This window comes from Labrus bergylta, chromosome 1 (assembly GCF_963930695.1).
Source record: "Labrus bergylta chromosome 1, fLabBer1.1, whole genome shotgun sequence".
NCBI classification, from domain to species: Eukaryota; Metazoa; Chordata; class Actinopteri; order Labriformes; family Labridae; genus Labrus; species Labrus bergylta.
The window spans coordinates 10,003,905-10,023,992 of record NC_089195.1 but is presented as its reverse complement, the minus strand read 5'-3'; the positions used below and the strand labels follow the sequence as shown (position 1 = coordinate 10,023,992).

At 42.1% G+C, this 20,088-nt stretch overlaps 1 protein-coding gene across 4 annotated transcripts; it reads left to right on the top strand.

Moving 5' to 3' along the window:
• The first annotated feature begins 2,739 nt into the window (after window positions 1–2,739).
• cep170ab (centrosomal protein 170Ab) lies at window positions 2,740–19,807 on the top strand. 4 transcript variants are annotated; one of them, XM_065953458.1, is made up of 20 exons: window positions 2,740–2,869; window positions 4,124–4,182; window positions 4,509–4,651; window positions 4,765–4,854; window positions 7,003–7,084; window positions 7,291–7,346; window positions 7,792–7,954; window positions 8,999–9,136; window positions 9,321–9,758; window positions 9,866–10,254; window positions 10,354–10,482; window positions 10,655–10,787; window positions 11,513–12,979; window positions 14,384–14,627; window positions 14,889–14,997; window positions 15,209–15,364; window positions 15,882–15,970; window positions 16,995–17,088; window positions 17,839–17,890; window positions 18,014–19,807. In XM_065953458.1, exons 3-20 carry the CDS (start codon window positions 4,547–4,549, stop codon window positions 18,247–18,249), a joined length of 4,170 nt encoding a protein of 1,389 aa, XP_065809530.1. In that variant the 5' UTR covers window positions 2,740–2,869; window positions 4,124–4,182; window positions 4,509–4,546; the 3' UTR covers window positions 18,250–19,807. The 4 variants fall into 4 exon arrangements, with proteins under 4 accessions (XP_065809530.1, XP_065809538.1, XP_065809535.1 ...); XM_065953466.1 differs by having other exon boundaries at window positions 4,506–4,651; window positions 9,866–10,236; XM_065953463.1 differs by having other exon boundaries at window positions 4,506–4,651; window positions 11,516–12,979.
• The last annotated feature ends 281 nt before the right edge of the window (window positions 19,808–20,088 follow it).

Here is a 20,088-nt window from a genome sequence, read left to right as displayed (position 1 = left end):
GACACTCATTATGGACTACCTATGGAAGGGTGGGGGGGAGAGGGAGCGAGGAGAGACCCTGAAGACACCAATGGACAGGAGGGATCAAGGGGGTTGGGCTAAGAGAGTGAGTGAGAGAGTGAGAGAGAGAGAGAGAGAGAGAGAGAGCGAGAGAGAGAGAGAGAGAGAGAGAGAGGGAGAGAGAGAGAGAGAGAGGGGACTTGAGCTTTCCAAGGAAGTGGACGAGTATAAGCGCGTTGAGCAAACATAAAAAAAAGCAGCCTTGTGGTGGAATATAAACCTGCTTTATTGCTTCATTCATATGAAATTACATTATATTCCGTGCAAAGATAGTCAGTCAATATTAAGTAGTAATGCAAATGTTAAGACAAGACTGGCTAATGTATTTTACATGTGTAAAAAGTCCGGTTGTTATTCTCTTTTTTGACTGGACTCGTTTTTATTTGATAGTCTTGGCAAGAGAGAACAGCTTATTCCCCATTATAGTTTTTTATACTCTAAGTTTAGTTTGTAATGTCAAAACTTTCTATGCGGAATTTATAAGGAAAGGGAGATCTTAATGGGCTTCTTTTTATGTTATCTAGGCCAAAAAGGTATAATTGATGGCCAACATAGATTGTAATTATATGATCAGATAACATTTGGTATACATTATGAAAAAAAGTATTAAACCACTTCTTAACCCAGTCTTTACTCAAAGCTATGAGCTGATGCAGGTTTTAAGTCCCCTGGTTATTTGAATGTATCTTAATGTTTCCATCTGACAGGTTGTCCATGGGTTGTCCATGTGCTAGATAAGCAGAAACACAGTCAAACAAAGCGGAACACTTATGATAACAAACACACGCATAAAAGGAAGTCTCAGTTATTCAAAGGGCTCTAGAAGGGACTGCTGGAGAGTTACTGCGCAGTAATATAATGTTATATTGTTGTGATAATGTATACAGACTAAATCCAGTCTATTGAAATGATTTAGCGTCACTGTTTTATCGTTTTATTGTGATTTTACAGTCTTTGTGCAGGAGGAGCAACGGCAATAAAATCGTGCGATTTTACAGCAACGTGCAAACAGGTGAATCATTTGACGTTGAGTACACTCACCTTTTTAGAGAAAGAAATTAACAATGCACTGCAATATTTACCTATTTTTAAACCTTTTTTTTTGCTGTAGCTACAAATTCTAATGGTTTTTTTTAACAGCAAAATCTGTTTAATGTTTGAATCCCTCAGAGACAGCTCAGAGGAATAATGAATGAAGTGTGACTGCACTTTGAACGAGAGGCTAATAACTGCAGTGTAGAGTAACCTCCAAGGATTATCAAGTTAAAACTATGAATATCAGATAGTGAGGGTAAATCCATACTTTCTCACATGCACACCATAGTCCTGATTTTTATATATATATATTTTCTTTTTCTAAAAAGAAAATATATATCTACGTTCTTAAATCTTTTCAAAGTAAAAACAGTGCATCAAAAATAGCTCATGTAACTACTTAATCAAGGAAGATCATTCAAATAACTTGTGTTCGATACTGTAGTAGAAATGTTTTGTTTCACATAATACTTTGTGATGGACTGGGTGGTAACAGTTAAGCCTATTGTTCTGTTTCGATGTCAGTAAAATGATTGGATTGTTTTATGTCGTTTGATGTCATTTTGAGTTCATCTGGTTTTCTTTGTTTTAAATGAATAACTAGGCTGACTGTTGCACTTCATCACAATTGTTTTTTTTGTTTGTTTTTTTTGCTTTTAAAACTACATGTCATAAAATCAGGGGCATTGATGAGGAAAAAGTCCCATCAATAATTTAATCTACATCATCTGCAGAATAATAGGCTACCGTAACGTTTCCATTTCAGGACAGCTCTCTGTCTCTGTCAGATCTGTGATCAGAATTACTTTCTCAAGTCTCATCAGGCCGGATAATATTTAAGCGTAATTCTTTGGCGCCATCTAGTGTTTTTATCCGAGACTGACACCAAGTGCACGAGTCGAGTACTACACTCAACACACTGTGTGTCGATGGTGTCAGATGGTGTTGTCTGGCCATGTTACACACATTTACCATGGTACGGAAATCACATAGGCTATGCACACTGAAGGTCACTTTATCCTGGTTTGTTTTGAACAACATCGCACAGCCAATTTTTAAGCTTGTATAGGCTATATCTCTGTCAACCAATGTACAGTTTATGTTGTTGTTTGGTCATTATTGTGGTTTGTTTTCTGCTTGTCATTGTGGTTATTATGTGTATAGACTACTTGTGAACCAGCAGCCTGACGGAAATTAGCCTATGTCTACAATCTGGCATATTTAGGCCACATGTATTGTCACTGTCCCTATTTTAAATAAACAAATCAAATAAATATATGTGTGTGTGTAGGCTATAATGAATATCTAATGGATGTCCCTGAAATCGGCTATATGTTCTTATTTTAAAATAGGCAGAAATTGACACAAATAGCCTATCCCCAAAAAAACCCAATAATAATAATCTTACAACACAAATCAAATCAATTTTTTTTTTTAAATAGACCACTTGTAATTCTACTTTTTTGCATATTCAAAGCCAACATTATCATTTAAAGATAGCCTTTATCTATATTTAGGCCTCCAATGCTTAGTCAAACATTTTTTGTCCAAAACCACATGGAATTTAGGCCACTCATGGTTCGCTGTCAGTACAGTGTTACATAACGGCATTATTATCTTGCTGTGAGCACATAGCGCCACCGTGAGGCCAAAACACGGTAGTGTTCGATGAGCAGGGCTGGGCAGCAGGCTTCTGGGGAGCAGCAGCAGCAGCAGCAGCAGCAGCGCTCATAATCCTCCTCATAGCGGATGCTGATCGTCCGGAGAGCAGCTGGTGAGTGACATTTACGGCCCTCTGTTTGTTTTCTTATCACGAGCCCGCTTTGTTTGTCGCGTGCTGCCTCTAAAAGCACCGAGGATGGATGGAGACGGGCTGTGTTTGTGTGCGACAAACCTATAGCCCATGTCGTCCATAACGGGAGAGCCGTGGCTGCACATCAGCACACAGTCCCCAAACCTGATTTACAATAACACGTGAAATGTGTCTGCGTAATTCTTTTTTCTTTTTTTAAATTAGCCTGATGTGTGGCCACACTAAAGAGGGGTTTGCTGAACGTTAATGATGAAACGCTTCAGATGACATGTCGGTAATAAGCATTCACGGCAGACACACCACAGCTATACATTTTATACAACACTGAGCATGAGTCTTTGTTTAACACGTTCGTATTTTTTTTACACATTTTTGGAAGTGAATACTCCGGTCCAGACTGTTGTCATCAGTAATTGGCTCCGTGTGGAAAAAAACGCTGGACTGAGACATGGCCTAACATGGCTAATTTCCAGGCTGTAGCATTGGCCCGACTAATCGCCCATCGGCTGCCTCCTCCTGCCTGTGAGCAACACTTGATGTGTTTTCATTTGCAGAGATTTATATCAGAGAGTGGACGAAAAGCCGTGTGTGGTCAAGCGTCTTAAAGGCAAATCTGGGCCACTAGAAAGCCAGGCCAAAACAAAAAAAAAAAAAAGGTTAACCCGTCCGTTCCCTCAAAGAGAGAGAAGGGGTGCTGTCAAGTCCCATTGGTGCCTTGCTGGTGCACAAACAAGAGCCCCAGATTTGACAAAGTGAGCGTAATTAAATCCCACATATTCACCTATGGCTCTTGTGAGCGTGAGTCAGCAGGGCCTGTGTGCTGATGATGATGCTCCTGCAGGAGGGAGAACCGGCTGTTTGTCTCTGGGAGAAGGACTATTGTGCTTTTTTATTTATTTATTTATTTATTTTTATGTGCATGGGAATTCTACACACTGCAAGGGAATCATATGAGACCATCATTAGAGTAGAGATGTAGGTTTTCGAGGACAAACATCACTACTTTCTTTATCTTCCGTCTGTTCCTCTGACTTCCTGCCTCTCCCTGCTCTGTCTGACTTTCTGCAGAGCATCAAATTAAATTAGCTGTCCTAATGCATGTTTCATTATGTCTGTTTTTGTCTCATAATCTGCCACCAAGTCATTCTCATTTTCTTCTTTTCCCTTTGTACAAAAGCTGACCTCCCCCTCTTTTCTTTTTTTTTTTTTTGAAAGGTGTGTTGCTGAATTCGGCGACCAGGCAACTCTGCTGATCAATTCAATTTGGGACTAAAGTAGGTTGCTTGGATTTCTGTGAATCGTCGGTACATTGTGTCCACTTATGTCCTTAATTTAATGTTGTTTGAGCGCTACAGGGAGAGAAAGGCATGTCAGATTCCTCGGGTGATTCCTGAAATAGCTACTGAGCAGATGACACACACACACACACACACACACACACACACACAGATGATGCTTCTATATAAACACGGAGCAGCATGCCTCATTCACGCCTCTTATCTCTTAACTTACCTTTTTATTGATCTAAGTCTGACTCATAGAAGAACCTCAGATACATAGATGGATAACTGACGTCTAACAGTGGCTCTGTTTTCAGCAGGATGAATTAAGGGTCAATGCTCAGCTCGTGAGGCAGCGATGAGTCTGACTTCCTGGTTCTTGGTGAGCAGCGGGGGGACGCGTCATCGTCTCCCCAGGGAGATGATCTTTGTGGGGAGGGACGACTGCGAGCTCATGCTGCAGGTACAGTGCTGTAACTCCTGCCTGACCTGTCATGCTCCCTCCAGATGGATTATCATCTGATACACTGAGATTAGCCTGGATTACAATGATTGACTGGATTTTGTGTGGTTCAGTCCCGCAGTGTGGACAAACAGCACGCTGTCATCAACTATGAGCCAAATACAGACGAACATAAAGTGAAGGACCTGGGCAGCTTGAATGGGGTGAGTGTCACATTTATCGACTATTCTGTGTCTCTATTGCTTTATTTACTAACTGTAAACAACAAGTCACTTATATATACTGAGGAAGAATCTTTAATCAAATGAAATATTTTGATAAGAAAGGTTTGTTATTGAAGGGTTTCAAGCGTCATTGATCACTTTTCAAGCCTCCCTCCGCCCCAAAGAAAAGTTTTGCCTGTTTATAACTTTACTTGCATCTCTAAACTTCCCTTTGCAGAATGATGTTCGTCCAAAGCATCTGTTTAACATGTACCAAATTAATGTCCATGTGTGATGTGATACAAACTCGTGCAAAGACAGAGTGAATTAACAAGATTATTATTTTAGTCAGCCTAACATTCAGGATTAAGTCAATCTCACCAGCCCTCTGACCAGGGATCTGCTCTAGACACTTGTTTTTTTTATTTTACTGTTTATAAGACATTCACGAGAGACTTAAATAGAATAGAATAAAAGCCTTGCATATACATAAGATATTTTTAGGACAGAAAGTTGCTGTGCTACGCAAAAATAAAGTCATGGGGGTGGCAGTAGCTGAGTCTGTCGGGACTTTGGTTGGAACCCAGAGGGTCACCAGATCAAGTCTTGATGCAGACCAAGTATAGGAGTTTGTGAATACTGGAGAGGTACTAGGTCAACCCCCTAGTACTCCAGATTACTGCCGAGGTACCCTTGAGCAAGGCACCTAACCCTCAACAGTCAGTCTGGTGCTGCCTGTGTAGCAGCCCCACTCAGACACTGGTCCTGTTTGTGCATGTTTGTATTTCAGGCCCATGTGTTTGAGAAGCATGTCTCTCAATTACAGAGTGTAAAACCAGAATTTCCCCTTCATAAAGTATGTTAAAAAAAAGAAAAACATCCATAAGGGTTTAAAACTGTTATAAAATAAGTAGATAAAAAAAACAAGTTTTAAGAAAGTGCCTTCAATACATTCTTCAGTGCAAGCACACCTCTGTAAAGTAATGCACATTACAGGGATAAGATACATTTCACATATTATGTATAATAGGTATGAAGTTATATTGTACATGAAATGTGACAAGAAATGTTGCACATGAGAGGATTTTAGAAAAAAATACAATATTGCAACATTTTATATATTTTCAGCATGGTTATTAGTACATTATTATTGTACAATAAATATGTTGCACAGTAAAAGTCTGATAAGTATTTAACATTTAATGTTAATGCACCATAAATACCCCTAAACACCCCGTACTATTACACACAATGACAGGAAGAAAGATAGGGCGAGGGGACACATATCTAAAAGTCCCAGATACAGTCCAGAGCTGCCAGTTAGACAGCAGTGTTTGAGAAAAAAAGACTGCCCCTCTTTAAAGAAGACCCCAAGTGAGGAAAAGAAACAAATACCATAAAACAACAAAAAGCAAAACACACACTGGGGTTGGGGATCAGCCAGAATGTCAACCAGTACACCTGATCATGCAGAGATTCCATCTGCTGAAGGCAAACGTCTCCATCGCAGCAAAAGAAAGCATTTAACTAAACCCCCTCCTGAAACATGGAGGCACTGAGAGACTTCCTGTTGAGTTGAGTTTTTTTTTTTAACAACACCGGCTAAAGATTTGTTTACTGGTTGTACACGTTGTTGCAGACACTGTTAAGTCCTAACTGGTGTTGTAGTACTCGAAATTAGTCTTGAGACCACTTTTTGAAGGTCTCGGTCTCAGAAAGTGTTTTCACTCTGTATTGTCTCGGTCTCAGACTGGACCAACCACCATTGATAGGCTATTTTCCACACCATTACTGTGATTTGAAGGAAATTGCCCCTTTCTAATAAAACAAATAACTTTGATTTTTATGCCCCGGTTACGTCCACTGCCTTCTTGGTGTTATGGTCTAAGTGAGTGACACGCCTGCTGCACAAAAGTTTATGATTTTTAGTGATATTTATGGTCGGTCTCACCCTGCCTTGGTCAAGTCTTGACTCGGACATGATCCCTAAATGTCTCGGCCTTGTATCAGTCATCGGAGCACTCTGGTGTCGGTTGTGTCTTGGTTTTGGTTAAAGTGGTCTTGAATACGACACCAGTCTTAACATCACATTACATTACTGAACAGTCATATTTGTCCCTGATGTTCGCACTCTGCTTTTGTTTGCAGACATTTGTCAACGATGTCAGAATTCAGGAGCAAATCTATGTCACCCTGAAAATAGATGACAAGCTGAGGTTTGGGTACGATATCCTTTGAATATGATCTTTTTTTTGCATCTGTTGGAGCATGTGACACACAGCACAAGGTCAGTGTACACAGACAACACTGTAACTGTATCTGTTCTTCAATGGCTGTGAACGCTCACTGCCCTCCGCCTGATGCATAATAGATGAAACCATCAGTGCACATTTCCCAACCTTGCAACGTCTTCTTTTCCTCAACCTGCCTCACATACCAACCTGTTCACTGTGGTTCGAGGAGAGCTGCATATTCCAGAGGAGGCCCTGAAGGTAAGACCATATGACATGCATGTTCCTAGAAACTAGAAGGGGGAGATCATATGTAATGAAGGCTGTTGTGTTTTTTCATCAGTAAAAAAAAAAGAAAAACCAGAAGGGTAGAATTTAGTCGAAGGGAGAGAGGAATTCTGCTGAGCTGAGCAAAATGCTACTTTTTGAGATTGATGAATCAGCTGTTTTATACAGCAAACTACCCAGGTGGCTGTAGAAAGGAGGGGATTTCATCTTAATAAGGGAGCTGAAAGTTCAGCCGTGATATTCGCAAAGTCTTCTCAATTATATGCTGTGTCTGAGATCAAAAGAGAAAGAAAATGTGCAATAAATGAATGATTTAATTAAGTCTGGCTGCCCTTCTGTAGATGGAAGAGCATTCGACAGTGATGATTTTCCTCCCTCTCTCCTGAAACTGTCCTTGCACAACTCTTTTTTTTTCCAGCATGAGAAGTACAGCAGCCAGCTCCAGCTGAGCCACAAAAAACCTCCGCAGGGGGAACCGTCTAAATCTGAGGTGAAACCGTCTGAGACAGCAGCAGCACCTGTGTGCGAGGGGGCCGTCACCAAGCCCCCCGAGGCCAGCAGAGTGGAGGATAAGGCTACAGGTGAGAGTGTGCAAGGATGCAGAGAAATACAAATGGAGCATGTCATTATTGTGATTATGAATCTCTAATCTAAATCTAAAGAGGCTGCTTCTACACATGTATAGATATCTAAGCACAACATTTTGAAGGTTATTGTGTTTGAAGAATTTTAGTACCTCGAGTTTTTTTTACTGGTTGTGAAACTGACTGAAATGTATTGTGATGCCATATGATCTACAGCAGGGGTTCCCAAACTTTTCAGCTCATGACTCCAAAAATAAGGGTGCCAGAGACTGGGGACCCCCTGTTTGCTCTGGAGGTGTTTAAGGCATATAATGGAGCACACAGCCGCTCACATGCACTAATAAACCTGTCCAAACACTGGCAATAAAAAAGAACAACACAAAAGATTACAACAGCCTAGAATCCATTAAATGATTTTATATAGCACTTCAGTGTGAGAAAGTCTAGCACCAGAATACATGTCATTTCCATTAAGCACTGAGTGGCCAGACAAGAAGTATTAATTCGACACACAGGTGTGTGCATCATAGTGTGCAGAGCAGCAGTCACCAGCATTGTTGCTGTTGGATACAATGGGTCGAATATACAGTTTTAAATGATTTTCATATTTTTATTGGGTTTTTTAGAAGGCATGTGGCGACTCCTCTCTTGGTGGTCCGCGATGCCTTGAGGGGACCTCACACCACCGGGAGGTTTTCATGTATTTAAAGAGGCCCCCCCCACACACACACACAATGGAGTTCAGTTGACACTGGCGGTATTGGTGGTGGCCATGAAGGAAGGATGTTGGATGAGGGGTGGACATCTAAAGAACTCAACTTAGACATGATGAGATGAGACTGGAGGTGACTGGGGTGGGAGAGGAAAATAGATTTAAAGTTTGGCATCAGCAGGATGATTGGTTGATAGATGTCATAGTGAAATATGACTGGTTTAATACTGAAGAGCAAACCCTCTTATCAGCTGATCCCCAAGCAGAAGAGATGAGTATGAAACAGTCCTCCTGCTTGAACTTACGATGAGCTTCATATGTTTTTGCAGGAGATTTAGCGGTGCTGCAAAGAGGTACGCCCCTCTATGGCCAGCCCGCCTGGTGGGGAGACGGAGAAGCTGAGGACCAGCAACATGGAAGGCCTGAGGAAAAAGGCTCAGAACGGAAGCGAGAGAAAGTTGAAACAGGTATTTTTTTTGTGACCTTTTCATAGGTTAGGAAGCATGTAGATTGTATTTTAACACTAGGTGTTTCACAACCCGACTATAAACAGATATGAATATGTTCAGACTTCACAAATACATCAGTGCTTTTTCTTACTTTTGTAAAGTTTAAGGCGCTACATTAAAATGTATGCTTTATGTCTGACAGACGCCAAGAGGAGTACAGATGTCTCAAAATCGGCCCCAAAATCAGCCGCCAATCAGGAGCCCAGCTACTTTGAGATCCCTACGAAGGACACGACCTCAGTAGGTAAAGTGAGCAGTGACGACCCCGCAAGAGAGCAAGAGGCCGCGGCGTCTTCTGCTGGCCACGCCTCCTTCACCATCGAGTTTGACCCGGGAGCGTCGAGCAAAGTGACAGTCAAAGATCGAGTGGCGAAGGTGGGACCAGAGACCAAGCCGCGTCCTAAAAGGCCCGGCGGCGAAGTGCTGAGTCCACTTCAGACAGCCATGGTTGCTGCGGAAGTGAAAGTTGCTGATTGGCTGGCTCAGAACGAGCTGCCGCTGGCTCTGAAGGACACGGTTGCCGAAGAAGACGGGGAGAGTGTGAAGAGTGATGTGCCTGTACAGCTGAAGAGTCTTAAAGGTGTGTATGTGCTTTGTTTACTTAAATCTCATATGGACTAAGCCTCTATACTTTGAGTCTTTTTTAACATTCTGGCACATTCATTTTCTCTATCCCTCCAATACCAGGCAGTAAACATGAGGACGGTACTCAGAGTGACTCAGAGAACGCAAATGGAGAGCAGCGTAGGGCCGCAACTCTGGAGGAGCGCTCATGGGGTCTTTGGGGCGGTGCGGGGATGAAGTTCAGAGAGGGTCGCGCTAACGTCCCAGAGGGGCTTTTTGCAGAGGAAGACAGCCCCGCTCGCCGTCGCAAGTCCTCCACTTCCAAAGTAGCAGTCGGATTAGTTGAGAGGAGACATGACTCTGCAACACATCAGCAAGGCGGCCGGGATGACTGCTATCAACGCGGCGATGATTATAGTGACAAAGGGACTTACACTATTGAGCTGGAGAATGGAGATAATGAAGAGGAAGAGGCAAGGAAAATGATCGACAAGGTTAGGCGGAAACACCTTGTAAGAAAGGCTCTTTTCTATTTTTTTTTGATTACAAACAAAAAAAGACTGCTATATGCATGTGTTTTGTGTGTTCACTTTTTTATGTTCTTGTTGCAGGTGTTTGGTGTGGAAGAGCAGGAGGCTGTGTGTGTGGCCAGGATGGGGGGTGCTGACCACAGAGAGAGGCTCAACTCCCAGAGGTCTGGTACTGGAGACAGAGGAAAGCCAGGACGTGTGGAGACAGAGGTGCAAAAACTATACGCCCTAAAAGTCTTGCTAAAAAAATAATAAGGAAACCAAAATATCTTTGCAAGTTTAATAAGTTTAGACTTTCTTTATTGTCATTCAAATTGTAAACGACCAAACGACTATTTACTACTATTTAAACACTATGATTTTTAATGTTGTCTTTACTTAGGTACTACCTGAGGAATTGGTTGTGGGTGGTCCCCGCTGGGTCTCTCAGTGGGCTACTCTGGCTGCCAGTCACATCAGGACAGACCCTGAGGGATCGGGAGGGGAGAGTCACATCATGGTCACAGAGGACAGAGGTAGTAGAAAATATTTAGGTTATTTATTTTATTTCAAGGGATCTACCCTGAATGTTGCCAAAATTAAGCATTGATGCCAACTTTGGTGTCATTCTTTTCTCATTGTTTAGGTAAAAAAAAAAAAATGAAATCAAGACTTTTGATCTTTCAAAGTTAAACTTGAGTATAAAAATTTAAAAAAGAAACACTTAAGGAAAGTTGTAATGATACAACACCATATGAATGCAGCAGAAAGGCAGGCAAACTGACTCCATAGTTAGTCATGCTGACACTTGCTAAAACCAAGCGGCACCCTGCAGTGTTAAAAAATGAAGCCAATTTGGATGTGCAGGAAACCGCAGTTCCTCGAGTGTCCACTTGGCTCTGGCTGCAAAGGTCCTGGAGATATCAGGGGGGAGTATGTGTAAAACAGCATTAGGGAAAGGCTTTATGAACCGTAAAGGATCCTAAAACACCTCTTTTAAGATTTATTTTTGGGCTTTTGCCTTTATTTGGATTGGACAATGGATAGAGTAGTGAATGGGGAGAGAGGGTGGGGAATGACATGTGGTAGGTCGGACTGGAACCTGGACCTCTGCTTGGAGAACTATAGCCTCCATGCAGGGGAGGGTGACCAATAGGCCATCATCTAAGACACAAATTTAAGCACTTGTTCTCCTATCATACCACATATTGTTGAAAGATATTAAACATTGTACTGACAATTTGTTTGTCTCCTTTCTCAGCAGAAATTAGTGAGTCCAGCCACTCAGCCTCTTTTGCCTCATCTGGCTACACAGAGCGTAAGAGAAGAACCCTGCCCCCACTGCCGGGTGAGGAGCTGGTCCTGGGGAGGAGGATGCCAGGTTCAGGCCTGCGGGTAGATATGGGGGAGAAACAAGACACAGAGCCACAAGAGAAGGAGAACCTGGAGGACAAGATGGGCAGGGGAAAGAATCGACCCGGTCATGGAGCTGTGGGCAGTCATGGTGGCAGCCCTAGTCGTTCCTCACCGGCCAAGTCCCAGGACAGTGGAGGGGGGAGATCAAGCCAGTCAGGTGTGATGGCCAAACTCCCCCCTCGTTCCCTGACCAGTGGGGAGAAGAGAAGAGAGGAGGCACAGCGGAGGAAAAAGGAGGAGGAGAAGGCCAGGGAAAGTGCTGGAAAGCCATTGCTGAGGCAGGAGAGCTTCACTGTGGAGAAACCGAGCTCCAACGTGCCCATTGAGCTCATCCCTCGCATCGATGGGCTTAAACAAAGCAGAACTCAGAGTAAAGGGAAAGTCATCGACAGCGCTACACTGCAGAAAGACTCGGATGCTGTGGCCGCCTTTTTAGAAACCACTGTATCAGACCAAGGTGATCCCATAAGTCAGTCCATTGAAGGCTCCATGTCACCCGAGTCAGACGTGGACACGACGAGCACAGTAAGCCAAGCCGAAGGAGCGAGGAAAGTAGTCCAGAAACGGCGGACTCTTGCGGCACAGCAGAAGGAGAGGACGGTTCTGTGCTCGACGGGTAAAGGTCCTGCTGGGGCCCGCGAGAGCCAGGACAGGAGGGTGAAGACAAAGACATCAGGTCCTCAAAAGACCAGCCGGCCCTGGACTTCCTGTGATCTCACTGATGATGACGTTAACTCCAACTCTTTGCTCTCTGACTCCCAGCCCACCTCTACACAGGAGTCTAGAAGCTCCCATACCAGAGGCCAGACTGGGAACACCACATTGGGGGCCAGCACAAAGTCTAGTCGGGCTAAAATAACCCAAGCTCCTGCCTCTTCAAATAGTAAATCCACCAATGTTACCAAACCAAGGCCAACCAGAGCGTCCCTGCTGAGACGAGCCCGGCTCGGGGACTCTTCAGATACTGAACCTGCTGATATTGACCGGATGTCAGTCGCCTCTGAGGCGTCGACCACCAGCTCTGCATCGAGGACAGGGATGGTAAAAAGAGGAATGTCCAGGATAGAGGCTTTAGCACAGCCGAGGAGACCTAGGGTCGGATCCCCCTCGGCTCAAAGCGACTCAGAGGCCACTGTGACACGGCATAGAGGTATGGGGGCCCGCAGTGTTGCAGGTGATTATGCCCTCAGACAAGGACTGAGAGGGTCTAATGTCACTTCAGTGTCTGGACCCAGAGCCAGGGCCAACAGTGCCTCCAAGCTGCCTGACAAGAGTAAAGGCACCTCATCGTATTCCCACGTCACACCTACGTGTAAGTTGTAGTTTCATTAAAGAACAATTTCCTTTAATGGAATTTGAAATTAAAAATAGTTTCAGACCTGTTTCAAACTGATACTTAAATTGCAGGAACATTAATCAGCTCCATTCTCTCATAATGTAAATAGAAACAGAATGTGTGATTTGCAAAAGATTGAAACCCTTTTTTAATTGAAAAAAGCACAAAGACAACATTTTAAATGTTGAAACTGAGAAATGTTAGTGTTTTGGAAAATTATATTTACTCAAAACTACACGTGTAAAAAAAACATTTTAGTAGTGTGTAAAATGACAATAAATGATATATCATGTGATATATGTAATATGAGTTACTCTTAGAGACATACCATGAGAAAACGATGACCTAACTCTGAAACTCTGCAGAGCCTTTTAGCATCTTTGAGCTCACTGTTTTGGTTTTAAAGTCAGTTACTTTTTGTTTTAGTTTTCAACCTCCAGTTGTTTTCAGCAGTTGCATACCTACACAGCACCAAACAGAAATGATAAGCTCACTAGTAGAGCCCGATCGATCCGACTATATTAGCATACCAAATGACAATGGTTATCGGCTAATTTTATGGCCGATATGTGCCGATCTTGCTAGATTTATTCACCAGTCAAATATAATTTAATTTGAGTATCATTGTTTTAAACTAGCAGTTCTCTTTCACCAGCAGAGGGCGCTATATGGATTACAGCAAACATTATCACTCTCCAGAGTGTTAAGCATTGACGCATGTACATGCACAGTTACCTTCCAGTTGAGTGACCATCTTCTCTTCATTAAATATATTTTACACAAGCGTCTGATAACTACAACTACAACGCAATAAATGTGTATATATCTATATATCTCTACAGATTGAACATAGAACCGCCAATTTATCTGTATCAGACTTTTTCTCTCCCCAGAATCAATATCGGCCCCAAAAATCGGTCGGGCCCTACTAACTAGGGCAAAATAATTTCCCCTCAGTTTGTGGTGACTAAAACAAAGCTCAAAGACAGTTCTCATAGGATATGCATTGGTAGGGTTGCCAAATAAATGACTACATATCAACAGTCAATCAATCTTCATGTGTATAGCGAAAATAATAGTTTCAAAAATGTTACAAATAGTCATGACATTTAAATAAAATGCAGGTCTAAATTACTCTTTGTGGTATTATTTTAAACCCAACATAAGAACAGCACTAAGCAACATTTAGCAAAGCAGAGGACCAGACTCATGTTGAACATCCGTCTGCTGAAACTGTGTTGGGGTTGTGAGGGGACAAACTGTATTAATGCTAATGTCTTATATGCTAACATTTTTGTAATATCAAGCTACCCTAAAGCATCCCAAACAAATCAATCAAAGCACCAAGTAAACGTTATTTCCTGTCTTTTCTTTCACCAGCTAGCACTCGATGGCGCCGCGTGCCTGTGGAGTATGCGTCCACCTCGGAGGACGAGTATGGCTCAAACCGTCACTTATCCAAGCAGAGTCAAGCACGGGCGTTTCCTTCCACGCGGGTAGCTCAGCTGGGAGGGTCAGCCCCGGCAACTCCTAATCCTGCAGGCCTAGCGGGCCTGAAACAGCACTCGAGAGAGCAGGATGAGTACATGAGAGACTGGACAGCACACAGTGAGGAGATAGCCAGGTACTGTAGATGAGAGGTGCTTCAGTGCTGTTTGAGAGCAACGATGAGTCATGATTACTATATTTAAACAAAACAATCATGTTGAGAGGAAAAGGTGATTGTAGGAGGTGGTTTGAATGTTTTTTCAATGTTTTTGTTTTGTTTTTGGCACTGCTTTTATTATTTATAACGTATTTTATTAAGAATTAGATGAACGTAAGCAAATAACGTGACGTGCTTAACATTTATCAGATGGTAACTGTATTATTGTTTTTACTTCAGGATAAGCCAAGACCTAGCCAAAGACCTTGCCATGCTGGCCAGAGAGATTCATGATGTGGCGGGAGAGATCGACTCAGTCAGCCCTGCAGCCGCTGACCCTGGAGCTGTGGTAATCAACACATTATTAGAAAAACACAACAGTGTCTTTATTATCTTCTAGATTCAAGTAACAGAAAAACATCAAGATTTGTATTCATTTTCTGCGTCACAGACTCAACTTGTGGTAACGCAGTTTAGATTCTAAGCAAAGTACATTTTGTAATTGACCAAAAGTAGGATCTGTTAAAATAACATTTCTTGTAAACGCATTTATCTTCCAGCTGAAGGAGCGTGTATGTGATGACAGCTTGGACCTCGATGGACCTGCAGAGAACAACAGCATGGGAACCAATGGGAGGTCTGTGGAGCTTCGACCCCGGAGCTCAAGTGGACAGAGCGCCCGCTCCATCCGCAGACAGACATGGAACAGAGACGACGTGAGTCCCTGTTTCAATATGAACTATTATCCTGACATTGTACACTCATTCTGCTACCATTGGGCTAAAGAAAGTTTGTTATTTAGACCTATATACAATCTTCTCTTTGTTTTTAGTTTAAGTAAGGAAAATCAATGTAATAACTTACGGGAAGTGTTAGCTGCAGTTTGGTAACTCATCCAAGAACATAGATATTAAACTTTGCTGCTTCACTCTGTGACTGTTCAATGTTGCAGCAGTGCAGTGTGTTTGTGAATAATTATGTAGTAAAAGATCATCATGTCTGACTATATCACAAGTGCTCCACTAGAGGGCGCTCCAAACATGTCCAACGGTCACTCCTCAACAGAACAGTGCTTCTGAAGGGAAATCTATTTACTGAGCTAAAAAGATTACATGTTTGTGTAGTATTGAAAAGGATATGTGCTTTAATGTCATACCCTGCTTTTTCAAACATTCATTTGCATTTCGTGGTATTGATGAATAAAATGAAGTGTTTCTCCTCATCATCTAACAGGGGGTACTAGACAGTTTACTTCTAGCGTCTGTGACCCAACTGTCCACAAGGATACGTCAGTCTGTTGACAAAACAACCTGCAAAATCAGGTAAGCCGCATGCTGAATTACAAAACAGGAAGAAGGTTTATGAATTTAGTTTATGAGGAACTTGCAAATTCATCTGAGTCGGTCGTCTCTCAACCGGAAGGTCAGGGGTTCGATCCCCAGCTCCTGCAACCACATGTCTGATGTGTCCTTGGGCAAGGCACTTTACCCCCAGTTGCTCCCGCTGCTTCGTCTGCGGTTATTAGTTATCTCTGATGTAAACAGCAAACTCTTCCATCAGTGTGTAAATGTGTAGGTGTGACCGCCTGCGGTGTAAAAAGAAGACCAGAAAAGTGCTATACAAGCTCAAGTCCATTCACCATTTTATAAGGGACTCCTAAACATATAAAACATGTCACACAAAGGACAAATAACAGACAGACAACGAACAAAAAATATACCAGACCAAAACGTTAGCAGCGTTCAGCAGTAAAACGTGCATCACTGGTCAGATGATGCTTCACTTCTGGTTTTAAAATCTTCCAAACTAATGCGATGCTCGACTCTGTAGCTCAGACCAAGATAAGGGAGCCGAAGATATTAACCCAAGACAGAGCACGCTTCCTTGAGTTATATAGATGATGAGCACATGAAGCCGAAAGTTTTTAGGAATCAGGAGTGAACATAAAGAAAAGGGCAGTCAAAGAAAGATGAGCCAACGTTTCATCATTCTGTTTTATAAGAGAGATGAAGCAACTTTCTTATACAAGACACAATGATATGTGCAGACAATGAAACCAGAGACAGAGGTATCCGGCATGTAAAGCCAAATAGAAACATACTGTTGCTGTGTTGTTAACATCCCTGCAAGTATTTTATGCAAGAACTAGGCCGATTGGAGTGGAACAACAAAGGTTTTCACTGACAAGCAGATGACAACTCAAAGCCTGTTTTCCTCTTTTCTATATTTTACAGACAATGCATGAATCAAGGCATGTTAATAGTCAACAAACACTTCCATGAAGATATGAAATGTATTTTCATGTTTTTTTCCTGTCATCTGTTTTTGGACTAACTCGGTCTCCAGGATCCTCTTCAAGGATAAAGAAAGAAAATGGGAGGAGATAGAGAGCAAACTGCAGGCAGAGCATGATTCCTTACTGCTCAAGAGCTCCAATAAGGTGACTGACCTGTACACTTCTCATTCCTCTGCTAAGGCTTATGACAAAGACTAAACAGCCATGATAGCTGCATACATCTAGGGCTTCTCACCGATAACAATTGGGCATAGTGCAAGAAAGCCCAAGCCACATCCCCTTCCAGAGGGGCGTGGTCAAATACAGCTCACGTGCATTATAAAGCTACAGACACAGAAACAGCCTGTTCTGAGCACGCCCGAAATAGGGGGGTTTTAAAGGCATGATCAAATACAGGATCAGAGTGGATTTCTGGCAAGAAACTTCTCAAACATTTTTTGTGGGGACCTCTTGAGACTTATTCAAACGTGTTGAAAAGGAGTATATTATGTGTGGCCTTAGTATGTGCTGTAGCAGCTGAAGGATGAAATGTACGACTCTTCAGTCCTTGCACTATTGTTTCACTTTAAAAGTCACTTGCTGAAGCGGAAAGCACACCAAATATGATTACTTTTATTTAGAAAAAGAAATTGTAGTCAGCGTTTAGGGAGTCCACAGAACTTCGTTGTAGTCATAAATTCTGCCTTCAAACGAGTCTGACCTCGTGTGAACCCCTGAGCAGAAATGATATATGAATCCAGCACACAGTCTCAGGGCTCATAAAGCAACACTGAGTGTACAAGGCTCAGCTCCAAATGTATTGCTGCAGTTCCAAATAGATGCATAGAGGTGATTTATTTGGTGTTTGAACTTTCAGTCACTTAACTACTTTTAATTTGTATTCATGTTTAATAGGAGATTTCAACCATCCTTCAAGACCTGAAGAGAGTGGAAAAACAACTGCTAAGTATGGATATGATGCTTTAGTGTTGTGTTTTTTGTATACTGTGACACATCAAATTTAAAGGGCCACTATTTATTATTGTTTGTAACTGTGTTTTTAATGTTTGTTCTGTGCCTTATCTGACAGTAATCGACATGATGGTGGATGCAGACGGCACCCTGGATGCCCTGTCCACTCTCGGCCTGACCAGCCCTCTGACAGACCAGAAGATCAGCCCCGGGACTCAGCAGGAGGCGTCATTGTTGCCTCCTGCAGCTGGAGCTACATCCAGACCTGAAGGACTAGCCAGCAAGCCCTGTGGACCTTTGGACCATGCAGGGAACCAGCGAGACCCAGGGTCCAAACAAAGCTCTAGATCCTAAAACTGATAACACCAAGGACATTATTCAGAATGCATCTTTTATGTTAGACAGACATGCTGAAGACATTGTTCAGGTTTTTTCTTTTGGTTTCAGATCAAAGAGGGAGGAGAATGAAGTCCTTTCAGCGGGAATACCTGACTGCCTTGACTATCAATCAAACTCAATTGTGATTGGACTGAGTAAAAATCCATCACTACCAAAATGCAGCTCATAATACGATAAACAATACAAAAGCATTACTCTGTCAATGTGTCGACTTATAAAGAAATGACCTAATATACAGTTACACATCTGTGACCTTTGTGTTGCAGTTTACCATCCATTAACCTTGAAAAACGTTCAAAAGATCTGATGTTGAAGATGAGAGGATGTCCAGAATGAACTTTCATAACTCTTTTTTTGTTTGTCTGTTTGTTTTAATCTGAGCGTCTTTGACTTTGACAAAGGTCAATTCCTGCCATTTAATAACAAGCTTTAACATTTTTTGGTTTGGAGCTTTTCTTAGCTAAAGGCTGATGCAAGACACTCAAACTTGAACGGTGCAACGTTGTCAAAAGAAAAGTATTCCAGCAGAGGCGTATGTGGAAAAAGTTATTTTACCATGCCATAGAATTATTTATAGTAAGAAATCTATCCGTTGGCCTGTTGCCATCGCAATCCCCAAACCTGACTCAGTAGTGAATTTCCATCAGAAAAGGCAACACTGCCTGTTTGCTTGGAAAAGAACTGAGTATGTACAGTATAAATGTGTATTATTATTTGTGTTACAGTCCCATCCATGCCTTCTTTTTTCTTGTTGCAATGCCCTTTGAAACCATTGTTGAGACTATGTGTTTATAAAACCTTTAACATCAAATGTAGCCCCCACAAAGGTTTTCCTCTTCAAAATGTAATTTGTCACAAGTGCCCTATTCCAAACAATCAAACCAGTCACAGATAAGAGATGTGAAAGTGTATATGAGGTGTTGAGCTAGAGGTGGTCTTTGTTTTTTGCACATTAATAGCTGATATATGTTATAAATCATATCTAAGGGACCACCAGAACATTGCTCGCCCCCTGTGACGCTCCTTCATCATGTTGACGTCGTCGACCACAAACAAAGCAGGGAGACAGCCGGCTGCCTGTGGACCAAACAGTCTGTCAAACGACTTTCTGATCACAAGTGCAACGTTGCGTCTGAACCAGCATAGACCGGGGCTACCTCCGAGTCCTGCAGCTGCATTTGATTGTTAACGATGCAACAGAAGGGTGGATGGTGTGATGACTGTAGGGTTTTCCAATGTCTTGCCTCATATCAATGTTTACACATGAATGTAACCTGATCAGAACTGTTGAAACATTTTAGCCAAATCAACTTTAATAAAGGTTAACAACTGCATTTTGTGTTCTGCGCCTACAGTATTTATTTTTATTCTGTTTGAGCATTTGGAGATTTTTTATTTGGTTGTTTTGTATGAACCTTTTTTTTTTTGTAATGATTTTAGGGTAATGTTGACCTTGCAATACCTGTGTACTGTTTGTCTCATTTCCAATAAAATGCATGATTATCATGACCTATCATGACTCTTCTCTCAGTAATTTTACTGCAGTGCATGTTCATAGTGTTGATTGAATTTGCGATGAACTTAATGCCCGGCTTTTACATTTAATTGGCATCTGTGATAATGTATAAGTTGCAAATATATATTTGACATGCAAACACAATGTCCACCATCTACAACTGTGATTATCAACTGGTGGCCCGCGGGCCACATGAGGCCCCCCCTAAGCTTCCCATCTGGCTCCCAGAATATAAATAACCTCTGGTGATTAAACAATAAACATAAAAATAAAATCAA

What these genes read in the sequence shown, in the direction of transcription:
- cep170ab (XM_065953458.1), top strand. Translation starts at nt 4,547, where the DNA reads ATGAGTCTGACTTCCTGGTTCTTGGTGAGCAGCGGGGGGACGCGTCAT. An exon ending in GCGAGAGAAAGTTGAAACAG is followed by an intron (nt 9,137 to 9,320) that starts GTATTTTTTTTG and finishes TATGTCTGACAG; the next exon opens with ACGCCAAGAGGAGTACAGAT. An exon ending in CATGGTCACAGAGGACAGAG is followed by an intron (nt 10,788 to 11,512) that starts GTAGTAGAAAAT and finishes CTCCTTTCTCAG; the next exon opens with CAGAAATTAGTGAGTCCAGC.